Consider the following 27,292-nt stretch of genomic DNA (forward strand, 5'->3'; position numbering starts at 1 on the left):
GTAGATATAGAGCAGAAATATTGGGAAAATGAAACGTTCACAGACGTTCAACCAGAAGCAAATCCCGTGATTATAAATTTAAAGGACAATAGGAGTACAAGCACCAGTGAAGATGAAGAAAATTTGTATTCAGATAGTGACTGATTAAAGTTCATTTTTAATAAGTGTATCATTATATAACAATTTATTGAACTGTACTACTACCTATAATATTAATTAATGAACTGTACTACTACCTATAATACTAATAAAATATGAAAAGAAATAACAAAAAAGTCATGTTCCATTTGCTACCCTAATTAAAACTAAATTATAGATATGATACTGGTCAGCATGGGGCTTATTCTAATCCAGTAGTAATTTAGTTGTGAGAGTCTATAACTGCGCGATTGCTCAGCCGTGGCGTGTACTGTAGCTTCATATGAACCTGGGTTGTGCTGTAAAATGAAAATGTTTTTATATTTTCTCCAATATGTTCATCACAACATGTTAGATTGCAAATACTTTACAAATACAATGTACCAAGTTTTCTAAATAAATACTTTAGTTCTAGAGTTACATTATTTATTTTCTAATTAAAATATTCAAAATGTTAAAATAAATTACCCCTACTAGAAATGAAAAAAAAAAAGTAATCAGGACAATGATATGCTTTTGATAAGTACAATAAAATTTCCCACCCAATTATCTTCAATCATTCCATATACATTGTGCAAAAATTCATCCTGATATCCATTGAAGGATTAGGATGATTTGTAAAGTATACATTTTACATAATTTCCTTAAATGAAATATTTAAAAGGGTATTGATCAAATTTTTAAAAATTACTTTTTGCACCAGGGATATAGGTGGGTACTTGAAATGAACTGAATGGTGAATAAATCTGAAGAAAAATGTTTAGTAGTTATAGTCCAAGGAAACTGATTATTAATTACAAGATGATTCAGAATCTAAACGTTATTCGTGGAGGTACATATGGAAGCATTTATGGGTTTTCCCTTCACTGGAATAAAGAAAATAATTATGATCTAATAATAAAGGCAAATTACTAAATTTTCCCAGAAATATTACTGTGTTTGAATAACTGGTTAATAACACTTCTCATTTTGAATTTAGCCTAAATACTTCGGAAAACAAAAAAATATTAATTTTAAATGAAAATATCCTTTCTTTGGACGACGTTTGGGAATCAACTATGTCCTCATGCTAAATGTTTAATTCAAACAGACTCTTACTTCTGGACAAATTCAATAATGTGTTCTTATTTGAATAATGTTTTTTTTAATTCCAGAAGAGTGAAAACCCGTTAATGCCAGGTAATTTCACTAAAATTATCGAATTGCTTGATAACTGCAGTTACCTAAAGGAAATGTGATTGAAAAATTTTGTACCAGGACGACAAGCTTGTTTGGTTCCAGTATGGATTGCAAGTGAGATATAATCTATTTCTCGTTATATCATTATTTCGTTTACTCAATAAATTTTGAAATAGTCTCACAGGGCACATGCCGCACCTCATTTTGATCCCTAGGATTCGTAACACACATGTTGTGCCTCATTGCAATCGGTTCAATTTGGCATCGTAGCACAGCAGTTAGTCGCGCTATACCGGTTTCTTTATGGGGAATGAAAGAGCGTTGCCCAGGGAGACAACAAATACTTTTGATCCATGAGATTTGTTGGATTTTCAGCGATTGTGCGACACATCATGTATGCCTCTTTTTTTGTGTGGTTTTAGAATTTGACCTAAAACTAAGAACTACTCAAGAGATAACATTCATTAGGAATGAATCACAAATATGAGTTACAAATAATATAAATGAAAGTATTCCGTTTTTTAGGTTTGCATAAAATGATGGTCAACAAAAAACATGTTACACAGTAACATTTGTTGCAGCCAACACATCGATATTTCGTACGTGAGGCCTTATTCAATGCTTCTTTTCTTCCTTTTTCATCTTTCATATCACGGTAACACACAATACAGCGCAAACGGGAAGACCGCTCCTCCAAAAAATGCTTTCTGGCGTTCTTGATTCGTCTTCAATGGTTTCTGTTGTTTCAGAAATTCGTAACAAAGATAGGCATAATTTTTCTCAAAACTCAGTAATGGAGATTTTGTCTTGTGTAACCTCCTTGAAAACCAAGTGGGCATTGACGATGGCGGAGCCTAATAATATCTCAATTGAAAGTTTTCTGTACCACTTAGTACCTCGACGTAAACAATGCGAGTAAGCTTTGATCTAATCTGCCAAATCAATATACGATTTTGCTTTATTTTAATCTAAAATCACCTCAGGTTTTTCAATGTTACCACCTCGTTGCTCAATTGTCTTTATATTGTCTTTATGGAGTGTGCTCAGAACAAGTACGTCCCTTTTATCACGCCACTTACAAACCATAATTCCCGTCCCACTTTCTTTTGCAAAAATTTCTTTGGGCTTGAGCTTCATCTGCACAACTTCTTTCGGATTGTATTTTTGGTTATTACGCAAAGTGCCAACCAAATGTGTTTGTCTATTCAGGAGTTCAGTAGCTAATGAGACACTAGTATAATAATTGTCAGTAAATAATTGGCAACCTGAATCTAGTAAGTTTTGCATGAGAGAAAACACAACATTTGAAGATGCTTGTCCTCCTTCAGCTTTATCAGTACCACAATAAATTTGAAAGTTGTATGTATAGCCACCTTCACAGCTTTTGTATACCTTTATGCTAAATTTATGTCTCTTGTTTTTTATATATTGTCTAAATCTAAGTCTACCTCGGAATGGGACCATTGTCTCGTCAATGCATACTTGCAAACCAGAAGTATAAACATCTTGAAACCTTGTCACAATTTGTGTGATCAGGGGAGAAATCTTCCGGAGTCGATCTGCGTTCAGCGTCGTGTCTTGGTTATCGCTAAAATGCCACATGGCTAAGAGTAATTCAAATCTATTCCGAGGAATAATTTTGGATATGCGATTCCAATATAACGGACTTTTTTTCCAGTATGACCTCACGGATCCATATGAGCACACCTAAAAGTTTTTCCATTTCTTCATTTGTCGTAGGGGTCCATTTATTTATTCGTGATTTAGGCTTGTTCTCTTTAGTCAATTGTTGTTCAGCGTAACGGTTTGTCTCAGTTACCATAAAAGTCACTATTTCATCTGTTATAAATAGTTTGAATACATCATAGGGACGTTTGCTGATATAATCAGTATAAAGGTAAGCTTTTATCCCAGGATCACTTACAGTAAGAGGAAATTGTTTGAAAGATGTTCCATCAACAGGATTCCATATTAGATGGTTCAGATCTTCGATATTGACTGGTTCATCTTCATCTTGTACAGCATACTGTGCAATTGCATCCTCTATAACTTGATCCGTATTGCTAACACCTTCAAGTATGGCTGTATCAATATTTTGCCTGCTAGTAGATGGTACATTTTTGATTAGGCACATTTTGCTCAATCTTGTTACCTCTCAGTTTTTTTTTTTTTGACGGGAAACATCTTCAGAACTATTACTACTATCTGATTCAAATTCACTGCTTGGCGAGTATGCATCAGACAAATAAACATCGCCAAATTGACTACAATTACTTTCATCGTCAGATAATATTTCATTCCATAATTCTTGAAGTCGTTTTTGTTCTTTACTGTACTGGTCAGACATGGTGTAAACCAAATAAGATGTTTCCTGCACGAAGATACAATATAAATGATCACCTGCGCAATACTATTTGGAACGATTTGCGATAAAACACAAGTCTGAACAGTGGACCCAATTTTTTGTCCATATAGTGGCGCTTAACGTGTTAAGAAGACTATGTGAGCTATAATAAAACCTCACTGGTTGCAATGGACTCACTTTAGATCCATCTACCTATAAGTTGATTAGTATGGTAGGTCTCCCCTGGTAATAACTGATGCCAGATCCTCTGCAACCCTGCAACAAATTATATTTTAATTCTCATTTATCTAATCATTACTATGGATATAAAAATGTGGGACTAGTGCTATATGTGGTCTAAAATAATTGAGACTCATATAAGGTTGCCAATTTCATGAAATATAAGAAATGTTTTGTAGGCCATAAAAAGGTCCGCGATGGTATACATCTATCTTTTGGGAATAATCCACAATAACCATTTTTTATCCTTTACTTTTTACGAGAAATAATGGCTTATCTACGAAGTGACTTTAAGCAATACAGCATAAATCCTTATCCAATTAAGTACCTTAAATACATTGTGCATTTAATATAGATCAATATGGTTCTTTACAGCATGTAATTTAAATGAATATTTTCGAAGATATTACAGATTTAAAATGCAGGGACATAGCGGTTGCGGCGGTACCGACGGGGGGCCGTGCCTATAAATAGCGCGTCGAAGGCTGCGCTACAGCAGCGATCGCACACGTTTATCAGAACTCTCTAGCAAAGAAAATAACAATACTTTAAAGACATTCTGTAGTATATTTAGTATCAGCATTGCACCCGTGCGGGTCGGGGCAGATCGCTAGTAGTAAATGTTGATTTCGTACAAGTGTAAAAAAAATGTATAGCGAAAATTTGTAAAACCCTCTATAGTTAAAATCATACAATAAACTGTACTAATGAGTTTTAATATTGATTTTCATCAAGTATCCCCAGTTCTATTCAATAATTTTGTACAAGTTTGCTTTAGTAGTTTTTTCACAGTATATAGTATTGGCTGAACAAATATAAAACCATTTAGATCCTTAAGTTGTGAAACCCCAATCAAATAAAGGAAATAGAATCACAATATTACACTACACTACACAATAGGATTAAACCAGGTAGTTTATTGCTGTTGATAAGTCAATACCATCCAGAGTGAAACATACTATACCTGCTTAATGCTCATTGGAAAAAACTACAACCCTGGTTATGCTGAAAAAACTTGTATACTTTAAAATGAACAGAAAATTACAAATATTATATTCGATTAATATAGAGAGAATAAATAAACCTTCATTTTTATAGATTGGAATCAAATTAAAACGAATTAAAAAAAATAAATGTACATATTCTTCTATTTCTTCCAACTGAGATTGATGAACATTTCAAATAGAGTTTGATGGTATTTTTTGTAGAAGAAGAGGGGAATTAACACTGAGGAAATGTATGTTCACAAAAGCAATATTAACATTTTTCCAAATTTTATTTTTAGGTAAATATATCCCTCCAGCAAAAAGAAAGAACCAAAACAATGGAAAATTGGTGAGGAGTACTCCTCCACCAAGTCAGAGCAGCAGCAGTAGTCAAAATACTCCCTCGCCTAAAGAAGCTAGACCACCAATGAACTATCCTACTCATTCATCTCCGCACCAGAACAACATTCATATTCATCAAGGTAATTTCTTAGTTGTATAATCAGACGTAAGTTGCTTAAATTTATTTCTTTTGATGCACACGCCCCCTATTTATTTGGTCATTCATTTTCTTCATGAACTTATTACTGAATTGTAGCCTTTTTTTTCATTAAAAATTTAGCAATACATAAGACCCACACAACAAATGGAGGCAAGCAAGGATTTGTGAGAAATTTCAAACTTTGTAGTTGTTGATATTAGGAAAAATTTATAAATTTCTGTGAATTCCAGAAACGTTTTATTATGGATTTTCATCAAGTATCGGCCGATTCCATCAAATATTAAAAAAAAAATCTGAAAAACAATATTAATTAAAAATTGGGATTTTCTGAAACTGAATCAACCAATTATTTTTTTAGTTTATTTACATTTTTTCAAATTGGACATCAAATCTTTCAGCACCACCAAATCAACAGCAGCAAATGCATAATGCAAATGTGCATTCTCCTCCAATTATCATGCAGTCCCAGCCGATACCCACCCACAATCGTCCTCATTCCCATACGCCTCCTCATCAGATGCAACCCCCTGTCCAAATTAGACAGCCACCTCCTCCAGTTCAACAGCAACCCCATCCACCCAAACCTCAAATCAACGGAGAAGCAAAACCGGTGCCTCCAAGACAACAAAGGAATGTTTATCAAAACCAAAATATGCAGCAATACCCTCCAGAGATGAAACAAGAAATGAATATTCCGGTACATCAAGTGAGGCATAGGGAAGAATTAAAAGATTTGCATCAGTTCGCCCAAGATTTCAAATTAAATCCTATGCAAGTTGACCAACCTCCACCTCATATACAAGGACCGCCTCCAGTTGTGGAACAGGTATAAAATTATCACTTTTTTATTGCATAACTCATTTGTTGACAAATTCATTAATTTATTGTTGATATCTATATTTATTTTTAAATACTTGTCTCGGCTCGTGAATAAGTATTCTCAAAGATATAGAGCTTGTATTATAAATGGTTGTTTTGTTAATATTTTGTGGCAAATTGTTATGAAACACCATATTAATTTGGGAATTCATTGAATTAGAGAAAACCACGTATTTTTCCATGTAATTATGCATTTATTTGTTCAGGAATTTGCAATAATGAATGTTGCTTAGCAGTCACGTAGTAAATTATTCAGAACTTCGATAAGCACCATAGATTATTTTTTACTGATAATCATTCCAGGAAATTTAAAATGATTCTCATATCTTGATTTCATAACTTTTGTAGCTGATGAATTTTGTTATATGCAAGTACAGTTATTTGGAGATTATGTATTGTGATATAAATGAAATTATCTCAGATTAATGAAATACACGAATTAATTCATTAAATCATCGATATTCTTTCTCCAGAACTAAGTTGCCTTGTATATTAACTTTTTATGTTTGTGAAGTGTGATTGAAATAATAAAGTTTTATCGTCAAAAAAAATAAGAACCTTTATAATAGTGCATACTTTTGAACGAATGTCATTTTTTGTGGAGGAAAATCAGTCTTTTACCGACCTTTTTTTGGTATTCTCACCTTCCACAATCTGAGAAATATGAAAATTATAAATGAGAACTTTATACAAGTGTAGAAATGGAAAACTTTTTAGTTCACCCCAATAAGTTACTGCGTAAAATCTAAATGTTCTATTTATCAGTAACTTGTCGTATTTAACAATTTTGCTTATCAAAACAATGGGGAATGTTCCTTCTGACGAAAATCAAGTAGTTTTCATAAAAGATCTCTAAAACAACGCATTTTAAACTTATCATTTCAACCTTTTTCTTTAAAAAATTATTTAAATACTTAAAAAAGAGGAATGAAATAATGCATTCAACATTTAAAGGGATTCGTTTGTATTTCACCATTTGGCAACATCGGTTATAGCTAATAAAGGACAATGAATCTGTTACCTGTATAAGACAAACAAAGATGACATATTTTAAGGCGTGCTGTTCTGTTTACTTATGTTCCGAGACATTCTGTGACATATTACATTTTGTGCACCTAACCTATCTTCCTCTATGTAAATAAATAACAAAACAACTATTGTTTATGTGGCTTGTGGAGGTGGTATTGAAGTATAATTTATATTTTGCCTTAATTGTTGATTTATAAAGATAATGTTCCTTTCTTAAAAGGTACGTATAAATTATTTCAACTTGATATAGGCGTTGTTGCCAATATGTGAATTAGAAACAAATCCCTTTAAAAATTAAAACCCAACATTTGAAACATCAATTTGAATACTTTTCGAAGTGAATTTGAAAAACTCATGAATTAAGCTCAACTTTATTTGGTTCAAACTTGCATTTGCTGTAATAACCCAAATTGAGGAACATTCCCCATTGCAAAGAAATAATACAATACTCATCTCTCAGGCCAAAACCTGCCTCCATCTTCAGAAATAGAGAAAAAATTGAAATATATATATATGCCTTTGTTCCTTTGCTGATTATTTATTTCTCAAGTTCTTCAACAGATTTCAAAAATGTGTGAAAAAGATGTGAAAAAACTTTGATTTTACAGTAACTTATCAGGATAAACTAAAAAGTTTGTCCTTTCTACACTTGTATAAAGTTCTCTATTATAATTTTCATATTTTTCAGACTGTGTACTTTTATGTAGTCAAAGAATAACCTAAATCATTAGTAAAAAATGGTTCAATGATAATAATAATAATGGATATTTTTGACACCTGTTCAAAATAGTTTTTGGTTATGTTTCTCTAACAGCCTAAAAGTTTTGTATACTTTCAGAAATTTGACAAATATACATTTTGATATAATTGAGACAGATATTGAATGAAAATCATTTTTTGTGGAGGAAATCAGTATGAAATATTTTTCAATATTTCAGAATTTTTACCTTCCAGAATCTGAAAAAAAATTATAAAAATTGTAATACGGGTACTCAACATTTCGGAGGTTAAGATCTGTTTGCAATTTGTCATGCAATTTTTTGCTTGTTGTTCTTGGGTTTTGCATAAGCGTGTATAGATTTCACTGTATTTGAGGCTTTGAACACTCGCAGGATGGTTTCCTGTGTAGTGCAGTTATCTATTAATATACGTTTCAGTATGTGTTTTCTTTCGACAAACATTTGTATCAAAATGATTTGACAACATCACATCAAGGGAAGAAAGTTAACTAACATGTTCAATCCCTATTGTGACCTTCATTGTCGATTTATGTTTGTTGAAATAATTTATTTCAAATAATAAAGACATTGTCAATATATCTCTACCAAACTTTCAGACTACTCTGGTAAGTTTCAACAAATGTTTCTTAATATGGAAGATAAAGGGAATCCATAGCTGTGCCAAATTCTTGTTAATAAAAGTCACATCCAAATTGAAAATAGGTCTCGTCTATACATAAACTTGAAAGTTTCATTATAGAACCTCAATCCATCTTTGTACCATCTTGATTAGATGCTTGGCAGGAACATCTGGCATACAGATGAATCAAAACACAGGTCGGAAGCTGGAATATACTGTGCAGGAAGAAATATCAATCTCAGTTACCCACTCGGTCAATACACATCAGTCTTTCAGGTTGAAATGTATACAATCTTGCAATGTGCAAGAAACATTTATTCAATGCCTCAACAAAACGAGTAGATCAATATTTTGACAGATAGCCAGGCTGCACTAGTGGCACTGACAAACCCAAAAGTAGCATTGAGACTGGTCTAGGAATGCCGTGAGGAACTGAGCACTGGGTAAAGAGCACTGGGTAAACCCACAGGGACTGTCCAAGAATAGAACCAAAGAACTGCTTCAACAAAGCAAGGATCAGCTCAGAATAATTGATAGGCTACAGAACCTGCACCAAAAAGGGCTGTACAAAGGAGGCCTTAGCTGCAGGCAATGCAACAAAGGGTCGGAGACAGCTCGTCATATGTTATGTTAATATGAGGCTCTGCCATTCAGGCTGCAGTGTTTTCCGGAAACTTGGAAGAAATGGACAAGTCCAGCAGGTCCCAGAAAGCAGAAAAAACATTAGAAATGAATATGTATAATTTGGAAAAATATATATGAACACATCTGATACCTAATGATTTAAAGTTGTTAAAATTCTTACGTCTCATGAAGAATCACTACTTGGTAAAAGACAGAAAGTTCTTAGTATTTTCCAAAATAGTAGGTACCAATATTTGAACCTTTATACTGCTATAGAGAAAACATTCAGAAATTACCCCTGGAAATATCTGGTGAATGCAGATCTGAATGTAAAAATGTTCTGATAATGAATTATCTTGGTTGATTTCAGATACTTGATACTTTTTTTCGTTGATTTCGAGCAAAACATATCAAACTCATAGGAGAGGAAATAAACATTTACAAAAAGCTGAAGCACATGCCAACAAAATCAGTTGAACAGAAAGTTTATGAACAATTGGCTAGTCATAAAAATATTCTAACCAAAAGAGAATGCAATCAACTGAATTCTCATCTTAGTAAACCTCCTCCTTTTTATGGTTTACCAAAAATACATGAACCTAATATAAAAACTCATTGTACGTTCAATTGGATCTCCTTTTTGTGATGCACTGTTTGGAACCTTTGGTGTAGTAATAAATATACTGGAAGTTTTTCAAGATGCAGGTACCTAGAACAGGTATCTATGGTATAAATAAGGATAGCTTTGTTAGTATGATTAGCTTGATTTTCCTCTTGAAGGTGATCTCTGGGTGATCGAAACACATGTTGAGGTGTTGAAATAACGGTTTGGTGTTGGGAAAAACTCCAGTAATATTTATTGGATCTCCTTGTCAAAAATTACCAAGATACAACAAAGTACGCATTCTTTGACTTCATAAAGTTTTCCAATACAATTTTCATTTTGTCAGATTGTTGAAGATGAACATACCCAAAAAAGGTGGATATTTCTGATCGCATAACAAGCTTCATACTTATTCAAATTTGATATTTTTTTTCAAATGCTAATCAATTTTGAGTCATGCAATTAACAGACTGAGAATATGAAAAAACTCAGTGGTACCATTCCATTAACAGGCATTATTAAAAGTAAAAATGGATTTTTTTTATGAATATCGCCTGAACAGTAACATTCTCAACTTGAGAAAAACAATTCAGTTGCAGCTTGGCAAATCTAGTTGTGCCTCTGAGATACCAAAACGATAAAACTACTGTAGAGCTCTCGCTCCACTCTGCCTGCTGATCTACTGCGTATCCAATATTCAGAGGCACAGTGAGATTTGCCAAGCTGTACATCATTTGAAGGACAAATTTTGTAGTATAGCAGTGCCGCAATGGCAGTAGCTGCAAATCTTTTGATTTTAAATTGTTACTCTTTCCAGGTCCAACAGATTCCAACATTTATACCCACGAAACCTCCACAACAAGCATCTCCCCCACAGCCACAGCAAGCCATAAGCCCACCACAGGAAAATATAGATAAAGTAACAAACACTTTGAAGAAATCAACTCTGAATCCTAATGCCAAGGAATTTGTTTTGAATCCTGCGGCTAAACCATTTCAGCCAAGGTGGGTGGAATTAAATAAACCTCAATCACCTCATGAAATTTGGCAAGGCAGGCATCGAAAATATTTTGGGCGAGTGTAGTTCCTTGGAAAAGGGCTTTTTGAATACTTTTTTATTTGTAGAACGTAGTTGATTATTTTGTTTAGTGTGAAAATTTCTTTGTTCAACACAAAAACGACAAAATACTGTCTCGCAGATGATGTTAACTTGGTTAACGAAACGTGAATTGAGAGACAGTATTTTTATTCTGGTGTTAGATAAGTTATTTTGATAAACTCACTTCACGCCAGTGGTTTCAATTTTAACTATTGAAATAATTTTTCCAGATGTAGATTCCATGAAACAAGAACCTTCTAGTGTTTGACATAACAATTCTTAAAATTTAGTATTTTTTAGTTTTGATGCTACTTACAATTTTTTTTTTGAGAAGTTCTAATATCTGCATGTATGTTGATCAATCAATTATTTTTAATGTCTTCATTCTAGATCCCCAAGTACACCGTCAGCAAGTAGACCACATACTCCACAAACTCCTAGCCATAGTCCATATATACCAGCATCGGTGGGTGGTCCTGCGGTGCCTCCTCAAATGCCTGTGATGATGCCGGTGCACTATGTTGTAACAAGCCAACCTCAGTATCAACAACCTCCGCAAGGAAGGATCAAGCGATGTGAGTTTTAATTATTTAGTGTTTTTTTATGGGAAGAAAGTACTGAAGATATATTTCTTTCAAAAATATCTTCCAACAATTATTCTCTATCTAAAACATTTATTGGCTATCGAATGCTTAGCACTCGTATGGTGTATGCCAATATTATATATCTTCACACAAAATACTCATTTTTAAAATGAACTATCCAAGAATTTTTGTTGCAAATAAATCTTCATGGTTCTACTTAACAACTGGACATTTGCCTCTGAATATCATAGATGTAATGCAGAAATGCTCCTCAATTTGGGTTATTAGAGCAAATGCAAGTTTGAATAAAATGAAGTTGAGTTTAATTCATGAGTTTTTCAAATTCACTTCGAAAAGTATTCAAATTGATGTTTCAAATGTTGGGTTTTAATTTTTAAAGGGATTTGTTTCTAATTAACATATTGGCAACAGCGCCTATATCAAGTTGAAATAATTTCTAGGTACCTAGATATTCTACTTTAAAAAAGGAAAATTATCTTTATAAATCAACAATTAAGGCAAAATATAAATTATAGTTCAATACCACCTCCACAAGCCACATAAACAACAGTTGTTTTTGTTATTTATTTATATAGAGAAAGATAGGTTAGGTGCCAAAATGTCATATGTAATAGAATGTCTCGGAACATAAGTAAACATAACAGCACGCCTTGAAATATGTCATATTTGTTTGTCTCATACAGGTAACAGATTCATTGTCCTTTATTAGCTATAACCGATGTTGCCAAATGGTGAAATAGAAATGAATCCCTTTAAATATTGAATGCATTATTTCATTCCTCTTTTTTAAGTATTTAAATAATTTTTTAAAGAAACAGGTTGAAATGATGAGTTTAAAATGTGTTGTTTTAGAGCTTTTTTATGAAAACTACTTGTTTTTTTGTCAGGAGGAACATTGCCCATTATGAAAAGTATTCTTTCATATATCGAATCTTTCAAATGGAAACTTTCAAATTCAAATTATTTATTAACCATAGATTACAAAACCGTTTTTGAATTAAAAATGATGTTAGTTCTTTTTTAAATTTGTTGAAGTTTGTCTGATTTGATACAAAAAGGTAGACAATTGAAAAAATTGTATTCCGCATATGAAGGAGTTTTGTCATATAAACTAGTTTTATCTTGTTTGAGCTTATTAATTCACCTTTTCTTGTGGGATAACTGTACCATTGCGATAACTGTACCATTGTTTTGATGCAATTTTTATTTTTCTTTACATATATTGGACAATTGTATATCTAAAGTGCTGGAACTGTTAATATACCACTTTTTGTAAAAGTTGACCTGCACTTATGGTCAAAAATCGAAAATATTGCTCGTTTTTGTAAAATAAAAATTCAATTGATATCACTACAACTCCCCATAAGTTATATTGTACGATAAGATAGAGTTGATCAAAGCATAATATATGTCAATCAGGGACTTTCTATCTAGAGTTCCTTTAAGTTGTACCATAGCATACAAATTGGTTTTGATTTTCCCAAAAATGTTTTACTTGCATTTACAATAATTTTGTTGGAATTACACCACGCTATGAAAAGGTCTACAACACTATTCAGTTTCATTTGGTGTTCCTCTAGTGTTCGAACTTCTTCGGTTATAGATGTGTCATCTGCATATAAAATCATGATTTTGGTCCTTACGTGTACAGGAAGGTCATTAATGAAAAATAAAAACATCAGTGGCCCTAAAATCGAACCTTGTGAAATTCTAAGTTCAACATCATAACATTCAGATCTGGTGTCATAAAGATTCACAGTAATTTTTCTGAAACCGAGGTAAGACATCAACGAAGTGTGAAAATTTCCTCTGAATCCAATTTGTAGCTAATAATTTCCAAATTTGTAGAATCAGAGGCTTTGGATAAATCAAAGAAAAGTGCTCCAACGTACATACCCTTATCAATTTGACTATATATCGATTCTAGAAACGAGATAATGGCTTTCTCCGTTGACCTACCAGGGTATAAACCATTTTGAGATCCAGCGATAATTTTATATTTTTCTACAAAAGGAATGATTTTATCATAAATGCGCCTCTCTATAAGTTTGCTTGTTACGCTTGGAATAGTAATTGGTCGATGAATTAGAAGTAGATGATTTCCTTTCTTGTACTAAGGTGAAACTTTACCTATCTTCAGTAGATTCAGAAAATGCCCTTTATGTCACGAAGTAGTAATGATTTCTGTTTGCAAACCATCAAAACCTACAAAAATCTTATTCCTTATCGTACTCCGTAATATGTTTCAAACCTATATCAGTGGTGTGCATTGAAATATTTTTTTCAAAATATGTTTTTATTTTATCAGACACGGCTGTTCAAAAAATTAAGCAAATGCCTTTACAACTTTCTGGGGATCATCAACTCCTTGGTTATTGATGGATATTTTTTGAACAGTATTTTTTGTTGAAGTTTTGACTCTTGACAATTATCCAAACTGCTTTTTGTTTTTCACTTATTGTATGTACTTCATTGATTTCATGTTGAAAGTACATATTTTTCGCGTTACTTATATTTGTTCTATTTTGTTTTTTTAGTAATGATACATGTCTATTAATATTTTTTCTTTGGTATTATGGGCAATCCAAAAAAAGTCTTTCAGTTGTGTACCCTCCTGCTTCAAATTTTCCGTAATCCATTTATTTCTATTTACATTACTATCAACTCTAATATTTTTGTAGGGGCAGGTCGTGTTTACAGCTTTCCTTACAATTTATAAAAAATAATTGTAGGCAAGGTCAGCATGATCATAAACAGACTGATATGATTCATTCTGTGATAATTCATGTAGCTTATCAATGTTTTCTTCTTTGTATTCCATTTTCAAACATAGTTTGTTTTTTATTTGTCGAATCACTTTCAATTCTCAGAGAAAATTAATTTATACAACTTTCTCATCATACAATCAAGCTTCAATATTTGTTGCAAAGTAGTCAATTTGTGATGAATGAGTAACATCATTTACATCTTTGTATACCCTTGTAGGTAATTCATTTTTGAATGACATCTGGTAACTCTCGAGTAGTTCGAGAAACAGGTATCTATTTTTTCCTTTCTGCGTATTTCTTTGGGAATTCAAATTATTAACATTCTTATTGCTAAAAAATTTTACACTTGAAATTTTTTTGCAATATCATTGAGAATAACTGAAAGTCTTCTAAGGAATATTTCCACGTTACCACTTGGAGATCTGTACATATTAATCAAACTATATTTTTGGTATTTGATATTGAATGATGTACGACTGCACTCAGAATGCATTTCTTCAGAAATTTTTGTGATTAACATATCTTTAGAACTCAAATCATTAAGCACATAAAATATAACTCCACCATGAAAATGGTGTTGTCTATTAAAAGCTCTAGATCTATAAAGTTATTCAAATTCATCAACATATTTTCAGCAGAACACCATGATTCTGAGATACATAAAATATTTATATTTCTAGTTTGTATAATCATTTCAATTTGGTCAATTTTATTTGACAGTGACTGTACATTGATATGACGGATTCTAATATCGTCGAATTCTGAAACGTTTACTGAATGATAATCATAAAAATTATTTGTTAGACAATTGCCAGCTTCAATATCGAGTCGATATCGACTATTTCAATTTGTATGGCATAAAATTCAAGTCACTTTCTTGAATTGACATTTCTTTTATCTTTTTAAAAATCTGTTTAAAATCTATTTTTCCGTTAATCAGCTGTCGCCCCCAGAAGTTGAGAAACTTGTGCGAGCTAAGGACTAACAATTCCACAACATCTCTGAGAATACTTAAGTCTCAATAGCTTTTCAGACTAGATTTAAACTTTTAGTTAAGACTTGAGTTACTGTATCATAAATATTACTGGAGTTTCATCCCAACACCAAACCATTATTTTAACACCTCAACGCGTGTTTAGATCACCAGGTGATCATCTTCTGTTTAGTCTTCCTCTTGAAGATGAACACCTGGTGATCGAAACACGTGTCGAGCTGTTAAAATAATGGTTTGGTGTTTTAATATTCATTACTACACCAAAAGTTCCAAACAGTGCATCACAATTATTGTATCATGTATTTCAACTGGGGGTCACCTGTTAATAAATAAATATGTCAGACACCAGTGGATAGTCAACAATTGCAAAACGCAGCAATACACTCAGCTATATTGAATTTTCTATAGTAATTACTGTAATTTTTGTAGTTTACTGTAGTTTGTCATTTCAGCAACCTATTTTGTGCCCCATATTTTTCAAATTACTAAAATTACTATTGAAAATGGCAATGAAATGTTCCAAAAATCAACAATTGTAACTGAACCTTGTCAGGTGACTGTTGTTTCAGTTTATGTCTTTTAAAAATTCGTTTCAAGTCCTGCAAATAAAAGCAGTTCACAATTTACCGAGCAGATTTTTATATAATATCTAAATCCAAAACAAGCACTTCACCCAATCACCAGAAATACAATACCCTTCTTGACACAGGTTTCACCAACCAATTTGGCGTCTTCAGGAGATGAGGAAAACTAATTGCTAACTCTAAAACTCTCAATTTATATTCAACAGATCACACTTTCACTTTCCGATACACATCAATGATTTCGGCCTAAAATTTGTGGGAAATGAAAGTTTCCACAAATTTTAACAGAGAATCACTCTATTAATAGGAAGGAATACAAATTCAGATAGTTCTCATTTCTTCTATGGCCTTTCTCTAAGGCGTGTTGAGCTATTCTAGAGTTTTCTGGTCTTGGAAATCAGATATATGTGTTCTTTGTAACGAATTTTAATGGTTCGCTTAGTTTGACCGAAATATTTTTATTTGTCACGGTCCTCACAGCTTATTTCATATATCCCCGACATTTCATTTTCCAACATCTTGTCTCTAGGGTTACCTAACGTTTTTTGAAATGAGCAAGGAATTTTAAAGGCTACTTTCGCATTGAACTTTTTGAAGAGTCTTCGACTCTTCAAAAATCATGATTCCTTGTATTTTTAAATGTTTTTTTACTGATAATTCAATTTATATATTCACAACTTGAGCCACCGCAATTTTTTGTTTTCCTCCAAAATCATAGGGCATGATAGGTCTTATATCTGTTTCAAATCTGTTTTTCCGTTAATCAGCTGTTGCCCCCATACGAACGACAACTCTCAAAAGTTGAGAACTTGTGCGAGATAAGGACTAACGAGGTCTTACCTTTTAACGTGTGATTCCTAACACGGTTGCAGAATCATTCCAGCTTCAACCAGATGAATTCTCTCGAGAAAAATATCTGGTCGAGGCGGGAATCGAACCCACGATCTTCTGATCGTGAGTCGGGCGCACTACCAACGGGCCCATTCCACATATGTACATAATCATTGCACAAGTCATGATAATTCATTCAGAATATTTTATACATTTATATATGAAATGAAAATAAAACTAGGAATATACACCTCCTTAAAATTTTCATTATATAACAATGTGGAAATATCGTAACTGTTACCTGTATAATAAATTTATTTATCTTGTATTTTGTTCTAGTAACTGTGAGAGCTGATGTTACATCTCAGATGCAAGTTGCTGCCGCAACAGGTCAACCCCTTTTGGCTCCAGCACCCATGCAGCCATTCCTTTATCCGCCTAACATGAATCAAGCTTATCAACCTATGCATGCAGCAGTCAGGATGTACGAGACGCCTCCTCAGATACAGTACATAAATCCAAATCATCACCCATCTCAAACCCCATCGCCTGCCCAACCTCCACAATATAATCCTGCCCAAGGCCCACAGGGTCCACCTCAGCAATGTCAAGCAGCTCCTCCTCCTCAGGGTCATCATCAGTTCCCGTTGATGTACCCCATAATACAAGCGCAACCACACATGATGCAAAGCGTTCAGTATTTGCAGCAAGGACCTCCCCCTCCTCAGCATCCAATGCCCATGCTCATGCATCAACATCCAGGACAGGGTAACCCACATGGTCCTAATCCTTAACGGTGAATGTAGGTGTTATGTTAGGTGAATTTTTAATAATCTTTTTGTCGTCATCTTTTCTTTTTTGGTTTTTCCTTTTTCATCTCTTTTTAAAATTGAAGGTTGGTGTTGTTGATTTTGAATATTAGATTTTAAGAATACTAATAGTTTATTAGGAATTACAATTGAAGCAAATTTTTTGATTTTGGTTCAAGTTTCAAGAAGCAGGACTTCGAAGGCCTTGCCAGTAAAAATGTTATGTATAAAAATTATTACTGTTGTAATATTAGCAATGAATAATTTGAAAGTAATTGAATTGATAAGCAAATATTTTTAGGGGGGATTTGTTTGATAAGTGGTGAAATATTCATATATAATATTTTAATAAAAATATACAATAACATTTGTAGTAATGAAAGAAATTCTTTCAACTCAAATATGTTCCCAAAAGAAGCTTTCAAAGGCATGTAATGGAATTGGCCGATACTTGAAAATCCGTTATATATTCAAGTAACAATTAATTGTGAATTATGAGTGGACTGACCCTTTACTTGATGGAAATTAATAAAACTATCCATGATTATAATAACACATTTTTCACTAACATTTTAATTCCTAGACACGTTTCGCTGACGCCGTAGCTTTGGCTTCCTCCATAGAAATTAATCCACGGTGTTGGCGAAACGCGTCTAGAAATGAAAAGTTTGTAAAAGTTGTATTATTATTATTATCGTGGACACTGTATTGTGAAATTTTCACTGAACAGCTCACAAAACCTAAATACTGTTTCACTATTCAGTGAAAAAGTCACAAAGTGTTACTTCAATATTTTCAAAGGCAATTATTATTATTTGACATTTCCAGGATTCTCTTGGAAATAATTATTTCACTTTTTTGTTAGGATGTTCTCCTGAATATTATTTTCTTATCTGATCCATCAAACTTCAGGGATTATTTCATTTTGATGTTAATAACAAAATTCCTGGGATACATGACGATAATGTGATCAGTATTACAGTACGGTGAAGCCTAACTGTCATATTGTTGAGAAAAATTAGGTCAGAATATCATCAATATTTCAGTGGGTGCAAACTGCAATGCAGTTTGTATGTTATAAGATGTCTATACATTGGTATATTTCTTTTATTCTTTTTTTTTTTTTTTTTGAAAAAATCAGTGAAGCTTAGTTGGAAGATGGTGCCTTTACACAAGTCTGTATTTATAGTTTTTCTCTGAACTAAGTGTGAAGTTATGAATACACTGAGCCATTACTTAATGAAAATTAATAATAACAATCCATTATGATAAAAATACGATTTTAACAGTATAAGTTCTATTCAAGACGCATTTTAATACATGGTAGTGTAGCAATGCAACTGATGAAACTACCGTGTAGTGAATTCTTATCTTCATTATAGTTTGAGCAGTTGAAAGTTTATTGACTGTTATTATATGAAATGGATCACAATTCACATTGTTATATTGAAAAATTTTCATTACTGAAGTGTGAAGTCAACTGTGGAAGGTCATATTGATCAACTGGTGTGTTTGAAACTTTTACACATATGAATTGCTACACTAGTGTAGGTACCTTACTATAGCAGTAGTATAGCACTGCTTTCAATTGTAATAATAATAATGATTTTGAACTTTTACATCAATGAATATTTCCTCAATACGTACAGTGAACATAAATCGGTGCTCACATTTCACATTAATTCTAAAATTTGTATTTTGAAATTAGGTTTTTTTAAGAAAATATTTCTTTTTAATATTAACACGCCTTTATTAGCTTCACCTGTGTGTATATATGTTTGTTTGTTTGTAACTCTTATTCCCTGTTTGAATGCTCGAGATCTGTATTTGACAGAATTATCGACATTATTGCTTCATCTATTCACGGGCAGATGGTGCTGTAAGTAACCTCCTTGATATAATTCGAACTCACTTTACATGTATTTCTTCATTTGAAGGAAGGCAACGCCTGCTGCCTTCCTTGAGCTTGGTAGCTGATTTTCAGGATCCCTCTCTGGAATCGGAAAATATCACATTGGTATTTTTCTAAACAATATACGGCTGATTGATCCCAAAGTTTAGATAAAATAAATATAGTTTGAAAAGACTAGAAAAAAACGCTTTTATAGCATACGAGACTAAAAAATGAAAATAAATATAGTTTAAAAAAACTGAAAAACACGCTTTTCAAGAACATCGAGCTAAAAAGTCAAAAAAAATAATTAGTTTAAAACAATAACGAACGAAAAATACTAGTATTATTGTGAAAATAGCGTGGGTGCTTTGTGCTATATTTTTTGTATATCAAGCGCTCGTCGCTTTTTTCACAATAATATTGGTATTTTTCGTTCGTTATTGTTTTAAGCTTATTTTAAAAAAATATTTTCAACTTTTTAGTTTGATGTTCTTTAAAAGCGTGTTTTTAAGTTTTTTGAAACTATATTTATTTTCTGAAAATAATCTAGACATATATCACTCCTACACCAAACAAATTTTTGAAAGTTTATCCGAATTATACGATTGAAAGTTTTCCTTGACTGAATGTGGCATTTTGCATTGGTCACTGACCAAAGTAGTTCTATTCCTAGGAATTTAACTAATTCATCACTTAAAATATTAGTCACTTTTGCTACCACAGATTTAGAAATACTGTTTCTTTGCCAGACACATATTAAAGTAAACGCATTGTTAATTTATTTCATAAGAAAATCTGAACAGTGAAAATTTGCTGCAGTGATTGCAAGTGTCGGCCCTCCAGCAAAATGTTTCCATGTAGCTGAAGATTTTTAGGAAAGTGTTGTATTTTATCTGGAGAAAGAATACTATGACAAGGAATACTTATGTTTTTTGTTCTTAAAAATCAAATCATTTATTCATCTTAGCAAAAAATATGTCATCTGTGAAATGGCAATATTTCATTCAGTGAGTTATTCAAGTACCACTTATTGGGAGATTTCCACTGGACAGTTTACAAATCTGCAACACGTGTTTCGCTATACAATAATTTCCTCGTAACGTTTTCATACAGAATATGAAACACGTCTTGCAATTCATCAAGTATCGGTCAATTCCATCACATACATTCAGTGAATAATGAGAAGCTGTTAGCATTGAATATAAGAACAGTTGCATTAAAGTCAGATATGAGTTCGTTGGTGAATGAAAAGATATCAGAATATCAAAGTTTCATTGAAACCATTTTTTTAGATTATTCTGAAACTGCTTTTTATCGGCAGTCTGTTGAAACATATCTGATATAATTTTTCAACATTTTTTTGGTGTTCAAATCTACAACTCCAACTTACAATTTTATTTGTAATACTTTCTATTTCAAAATTTGTTATTTTTGTTATATTCTTTTAGTTTTGTTATTTGTTATTTTCTATGATTAAAAATGTATGGTCGTCAAAATTACTGGTCACTTTCTCAAGTTGAAGCTAAAATTCAATCAAACATAGAAGTCTTAAAATTAATCTGATCTAGGATTGAAAGTAATTTTCAAACCTGTTTTTCTACAATTGTTTTCAAATATTTAAGCCTAAACATATTGCATAATTGATAGTTAATAATCTGTTTTCCTGATATTGTTATTTTTTATGTGACCATCCATTAAATTGATATGAAAATAAAAGTCCTAATTGAGTATGAAACTCAATCCATTCCATATTTTTATCCTTTAGGGTCATTCTTGAATGCTATATGAATTTTTTTGATTATAACAGGTATGCAATGTATCTAATTACTAATTGGATTTTGACAATACAAGAGTTCATAATTTTGAGATCTAAGCTAAAATGATTTTTGCATTAGTACATTCAATGAATCAGCAAAATTTCAATTGAAAAAAAATTCAATGTCTATCATTAAAGAAATAAGTTTTCTTCTGGAGTTCTTTGATGCTAACTTACAGTTTTTCTGTGAGGATCGGAATTTGGCTAACTTCATTGAAGGATTACCCTAAAGATGATTTTCTTCACAAGGTAGTGGTGAAGTTTTCGTTTTGAAAACAAAAATCTTACAGTATTCGGATGTGGCCAGAGCTGGGCTTGGCATAATATTTTTCAACTGTTTTTTTGTATGGAACTTGAGGCACCCGTTGTTAATATGCCTATTTGTATTTGTTGAGAGTTAGGCAGCAGAGGTGCTTTTGTAGATACTAAGGTGCCTTAAACTTTTCTTTGTATTGATCATGAAAAAGAGCTATCGGCACCTCAAATTGTTTTGTTACTTAGTTGATCTAAGTATTGTAAATTGGATACCACCTGATTGAAAATTATCAATTTTTCTCAATAACTGTAAACTGTTGAATGATACAAACTAATTTTTTTTACAAGTTGGTTTGTATCATGTTGAAAATTTCATATCTTGGAAAAATAATCAAAATTTATACTAACAGTTACAGATGTTATCAAGTTGTTTTTTTTTTCACAAATAAAGTCTTTTGAGTTTATTTGTAAGCCTGTGTTTTAATTCCGAAGAGTCACAGCTACTGATAGTGCTTTTCAATATATTCCAGCCAAGTCGAAGAGGATTAACGAGGTCATGAAACCTAAACTACATTAAGTTATTTGCCAGTTGTGCCTTTATTCTAACTTTCTCCATAATACATTTTTAGTTCACTAGAAAAATTATATTGAACTCTGTCCATCCAAGCAATGGAGTGCTCCAAAACATTATCATGCATAGTGCACGTGATCTCCCAGACAAGACTGCTTGTACAGAGTCGCACTAAGGAACGACCGATTTTTTTTTTATAATATGCGGCTGGGTATAATAAACTTACTCAAAGTTCAACTGATGAAGAAAACAAAAATAATTTTGTGTATTTGACATTAAATGAGCTACAAAAAAATTGAGTCATTTTATTTCAGCAGGACAAACGGGTAAACAATTTTTTATTTCAAAATGTCGGTTCAGTATATATATCAAAAGAAATAAATCCTTTTGTCATTTCAGGCCGATTACTCAGATGCTGAAGAACTGCTACTAGAAGAATTATCATTAAGATTAATTATCAATGGATTTTTGTCAACTAAATCATCTAATCTTAACATTTTTATTTCTACTTTATCTTTCACGTGTCCTACGCAATTTTTCCATTTTTCAACGACCTTTCGAAATTTGGTAGATCAGGATCATCGTCTACAAATTTGAGAAGTGAATCTATTGTTGGCATTTCGTTTTGAAAAGAAAAAGATGTACTTTCCTTCTACTATTGTTTAAATCAGAATCGTCTACCTTATCAATAATTTTCTTTCGTTGGGGATATGGTTTTGGAGCTGAAAAAGAATGCTTTTGTTTATATTGTCTCACAACTCCATAGACACTTAAAGGAGACACTCCAGCAATAAAGGATTTGCTTCAATATGATTTTTGTAAATGTTCATAATTATATTTTTTTCATTAATATTAAGGTGCAGTTTTTTTATCTTGTTTTAAGTGGAGTGTAGGGACACAAATCAGCAGTTTCTTCAGCCGTATCAGTACTTGGCATTTTTAACTTTAAAATATTGTGTATGTACACTTCTCATAGGCATTGAAACGTAACTGACCACTCGGTCACTAACTAACGATATACCTAAAACAATGAATTCCGCCAGCCGATTGCAGTTGAATCTGATTGGCCAGCATAAGGAGGCTTGTTTATTTTACCCAATAAATGCAAACGTGCGTGGTGATCATTCTTTGATAATAATAATAATAATAATACTTTATTTTCCATGTAGACAATATACATTGTATAGGAATACTCATTAAAAGAAGTAAAAATAAAGACAGAGTATAAGAAACATACAAGTAGAAAACATCACCTTTAAACTAAAATACCCTACTTATCTAATCTAAAAATTCAATCAATGAATAAAAACATTGTTCAATTAAATCACTCTTCAAATTTCTCTTAAACGTCACAAAATTATGTTCTTCCCTTAAATGATCGGGCAGTTTGTCGAATATTTTGATTCCAATGTATTCTGGTGCAAATGAAGTCTATTTTTTGTTCTAGTGTCATGGTGATGAACATTTTTATTCATTTTGAAATGTGTTTTGTTTTTGAATATGTAAATGCATATTTCAAATATATAAACTGGTATGTGTCAAGATGTGATAATTTTTGAAAATTTGTCTGCAAGATTCTCTCCTTGAGACATTTGCAACCGCACTGAAAAAGAAGAAGGTGGATCAATCACTTGTGAATTAACCTTGATAGGAGACTGATGAATATCCACATATCTCGGCTTGTTTCGAAGAGGTTTCAGTTCCGTACTGAAATTAGGGCAATGCATGATCTCATCAAAATTATGTGAAGGAGGAATAGTTCCAAGTACTGAAGCAGCATTGCCACGTTGAATAGCAATACTAATTCTTTCTATCAAAAAAGAGGTAGAACGGTGATCTTTCGTTGCTTGGCCTATTCTCCTTCCGAGTTCATGAACGAATAACAGAGACTCCGGGCCATAAACACCAAAAGTTTCAACCGCTACTGGATGAAACAGATAGTTGTTTCCAAGATTTTGGTATTTTTTCAATTTCTCGCCAGACAATGCTACTGTTCCAGCAGACTTGGAACTTTCGGCTAGATGGGAAGCCGCGACCGTGTCAACGCAAGTAAAGTCCCATACCACAGGTTTACCGTATTTCCATGGTATGAGAGACATACCATCTTGTCGTTTACCATCATCTCGACTGGTATCTAAAGGTTCCAGAATTGCAGGAACATCCGCTGACAACATAGCTCGTTTCAATATGTCGTTCACTTGGTGATGTCGAGATGTACGCCCTGCACTTCTTCTGCAACTCAAACCATGTGTACCTTTGTCATCAACTATACTACCGCAAACACAAGTATGAGAAACACAAATAGATGAACCCATCCTAAGTCCTACTGCTATTCTGAAAGATTCATCGTCTAGCACCCGATTCCTTGATCATTGCTGCTTTCAGACGAGCCTTATCGTATACACTTGTAGATTCCAGAAGTTTATCAGTTATAATATTCAGGAGAGGTCGGTCCCATACACTTTGTATTTTCTTTTTATCTGTAGGAGGAGCAATATTAGTTGCAGCATGCCAAAGTGATTCACCTTCAGACTAAAAAAAACGCCTTTGATATTGATAAATATGGAAGGAAGGATGGAATCGATAAGATCGGAAACACTATTGACTGATGACAAAAACGCTGGTAAAGCTAAGGAAGAAGCCGAACGTAGCCCTAATCCGCCAAGGTTTACAGGAAGAGTTGCTTGGAGCCATGAATCATTATTGAAATGATTGTAACATATTCATTCCGTCGTGTGGCGGAGTAAATTATCAAATTCGTCAAGCTCTAACTGACTTGTCCAAGTGGGGGAACATCTGAGGGCGTACATGAGTTTTGGAATCGCCAAACAATTTTTCAAAAAAAAAAATGCAACGTGTTTTGGAAGTTCATTCATTTTTGTAATTGTAACAATTTCAAAAATGAAATTGTTACAATAATTATCCCTGAAAATGATTAAACAATTTCTAGACGCGTTTCGCTAACCTTCATTGGTAGTAATAAACAATGGACTACAATTCTTATATACAACAGTAAGTTACCTCGCTCAATTGTTTATGAGTCATTGAGATAAGGGGTAGGATTTGTAAAACAATTACAATGCCAGTTCTTAGACAGTAGGTGAATTTTAAATATGAATAAAATTATTGGCATTATGAGAAATGGTTTAACAATGGTGAGTGGTTAACCACTTGTTGGTCGTTCAATAGGGAATTTGAATGTTTGCCCTTATTGATTTCCAGAGACTCCAGCAGGTTCAATATCTGAACTTTGTCCTTGTGAATTATAAATCATCCTTATAAACTATAAATCCTTATAAATAAAGGAATAACAATATTTTGTAATTTGTTACAAGTTTATTATGGACTTACCAACAAGTAGTTTCACTATATTTGAAAATATTATTAAAACACTTAATATATCAGAACAAAGACAAGCATTCACAAATATACAAGTATGATAGACTAAAAAGTCTAGTGGGAGGTTCAAAGAGCTGACAAACAATTTAGGTTTTTATTGTGTTGAATAAAAAAAGGAGCCATAAAAATAAAGAAATAAAAAATATAGAAATCTGGTTTAAGATGAAGTAAAAAGACCCAATCTCAGAGATGGAACAGTAAAAAATGTCGAGCTGACTATTTGCTGAATTGCATTTGACACACCTTATGCAGAGGTGAACGTTTCAGAATACTTGTACGTGGTTAAAAAGGATTAACCACTCTAGATGTTGGTCAATAATTAAATTAATAATCAGTTTGAAAAGAAAAAATTGTGGAGTGACAATCAGACGGCAACTCAAGCTATTCATATACCATGTCTAGCTAAAAATCTATCATAGAGAAATTCAATTGGTGGATAGATATTGTCTGATGTTTAGGAGAGAAGTTTTAGGAAACGACGTTGTACTGATTCAACTTTCTGTGTATACAACTGATGAGATGGATTCCAGATTATGGATGCATATTCTAATTTTGATCTGACGAAAGCATAGTATAAAGTTTTCGATGTAGATGGATACGAGAAATCTCTGAAGAATCGTGAGATAAATCCATGCATCGTTTATTAAAACACCATTGCTCAACATGTTTCAGAATGAGGGAGAGTTGAAGACAGTTCTCGAGGCCATTGATCTCACAATATAATTTCAGGTCATCCGCGTATATCAAACAGTTTACGTCAATGATCTCAACTATGTCGTTAAAAAAAGTGGACCTAGGTTGCTTCCTTGTGGAACACCCGAGGTGCTGCATATTCCACAGACTTGAAGCCATTGAATATAACATACTGACCCCTGTCAGTGAAGTATGATACAAAGAGTTGGATCAGGGTCAGAGAAAAGCCGTACCTGTCCGTATATATCACATCAGTTTGCGATCTTCTATGGATGGTTTCAGAGATATATTGGGTAACATTGAAAGGTTGATGATTATCGAGCGACCTTTCATAAAACCATGTTGAAGTGGTGTGATTTGATTGCTCAAATGAAGAAATACCCTGCTATAAATTAGAATTTTAAACACTTTTGCGAAGTTGCATATTGTTGATATGGGTCTATAATTACCGAAATCAAACTTGTCCCCTTTTTTATAAATTGGCCGAATTTAGATAATTTCCATAGATCTGGGATGGTACTACTTTTGATGCAGATATTTATTAATATTGTCAATGGACGAGCCAAAACATATGCACAATCTCTGACAATCAGTGCAGGGAGACTGTCGGAATCCGTTGTCATTTTCGGTTGTACCTGTTTCAAAGCAGCCAACCTTCATTTTCTTCGAAGTAATGAATGTTCAAGACTTGTGAATATGGATGGTCACCACTCAATTCCGAGTTTGGCCGAACAAGTTGTTTTATTTGCTATACCTTCGTCAAAGGTTGGTTTTGCTTATTTGGAAATGATTACAACCAAAATATTTTAATAAGAAACTTATAGGTAACGAAACACTTCTATCTAAGAGAAAATCAGAGACAAATCAAATCAAATTTTATTAAATCCATTTTCCTATTACACAATGGATTGGACGTGTCTGGTGAGGTGTAAAACCCACACACTTACTACAAAAAAACTTTCTCCTAAAGTACTACTTTACAGGTTAAAGATCATTTACAATGACAAAATAAAAGATATACACATACATACATTGACATACTACATTGGTGAGGATGTAACCCTAATATTACTTAATGACATATAAAAAT

At 32.7% G+C, this 27,292-nt stretch overlaps 1 protein-coding gene and 1 long non-coding RNA gene across 3 annotated transcripts in view; one reads left to right on the forward strand and one right to left on the reverse strand.

Annotated features, from left to right (window-relative positions):
- The window catches only part of LOC111502948 (uncharacterized), a 30,630-nt gene extending 8,620 nt beyond the window's left edge, over positions 1-22,010 (forward strand). The window contains exons 4-8 of one of the 2 annotated variants that reach the window (XM_023157139.2): positions 5,187-5,369; positions 5,788-6,215; positions 10,702-10,958; positions 11,374-11,558; positions 17,105-22,010. In XM_023157139.2, the coding sequence (XP_023012907.2) occupies positions 5,187-5,369; positions 5,788-6,215; positions 10,702-10,958; positions 11,374-11,558; positions 17,105-17,559 (1,508 nt within the window). In that variant the 3' untranslated portion in view covers positions 17,560-22,010. The remainder of the gene's footprint in view (positions 1-5,186; positions 5,370-5,787; positions 6,216-10,701; positions 10,959-11,373; positions 11,559-17,104) is intronic. The other variant, XM_023157140.2, reaches the window with a different exon arrangement.
- On the reverse strand, positions 138-25,602 carry LOC111502950 (uncharacterized). The gene is made up of 3 exons (XR_002721814.2): positions 25,462-25,602; positions 3,860-3,937; positions 138-437 (listed from the first exon to the last, which is right to left on the reverse strand). It is a non-coding gene; the product is annotated as an uncharacterized lncRNA (long non-coding RNA).
- Between the last annotated feature and the right edge of the window lie 1,690 nt (positions 25,603-27,292).

This window comes from Leptinotarsa decemlineata, unplaced genomic scaffold, assembly GCF_025532065.1.
Source record: "Leptinotarsa decemlineata unplaced genomic scaffold, Ldec_3_MD MMD2_tig00078346_RagTag_RagTag, whole genome shotgun sequence".
Taxonomy (NCBI): Eukaryota; Metazoa; Arthropoda; class Insecta; order Coleoptera; family Chrysomelidae; genus Leptinotarsa; species Leptinotarsa decemlineata.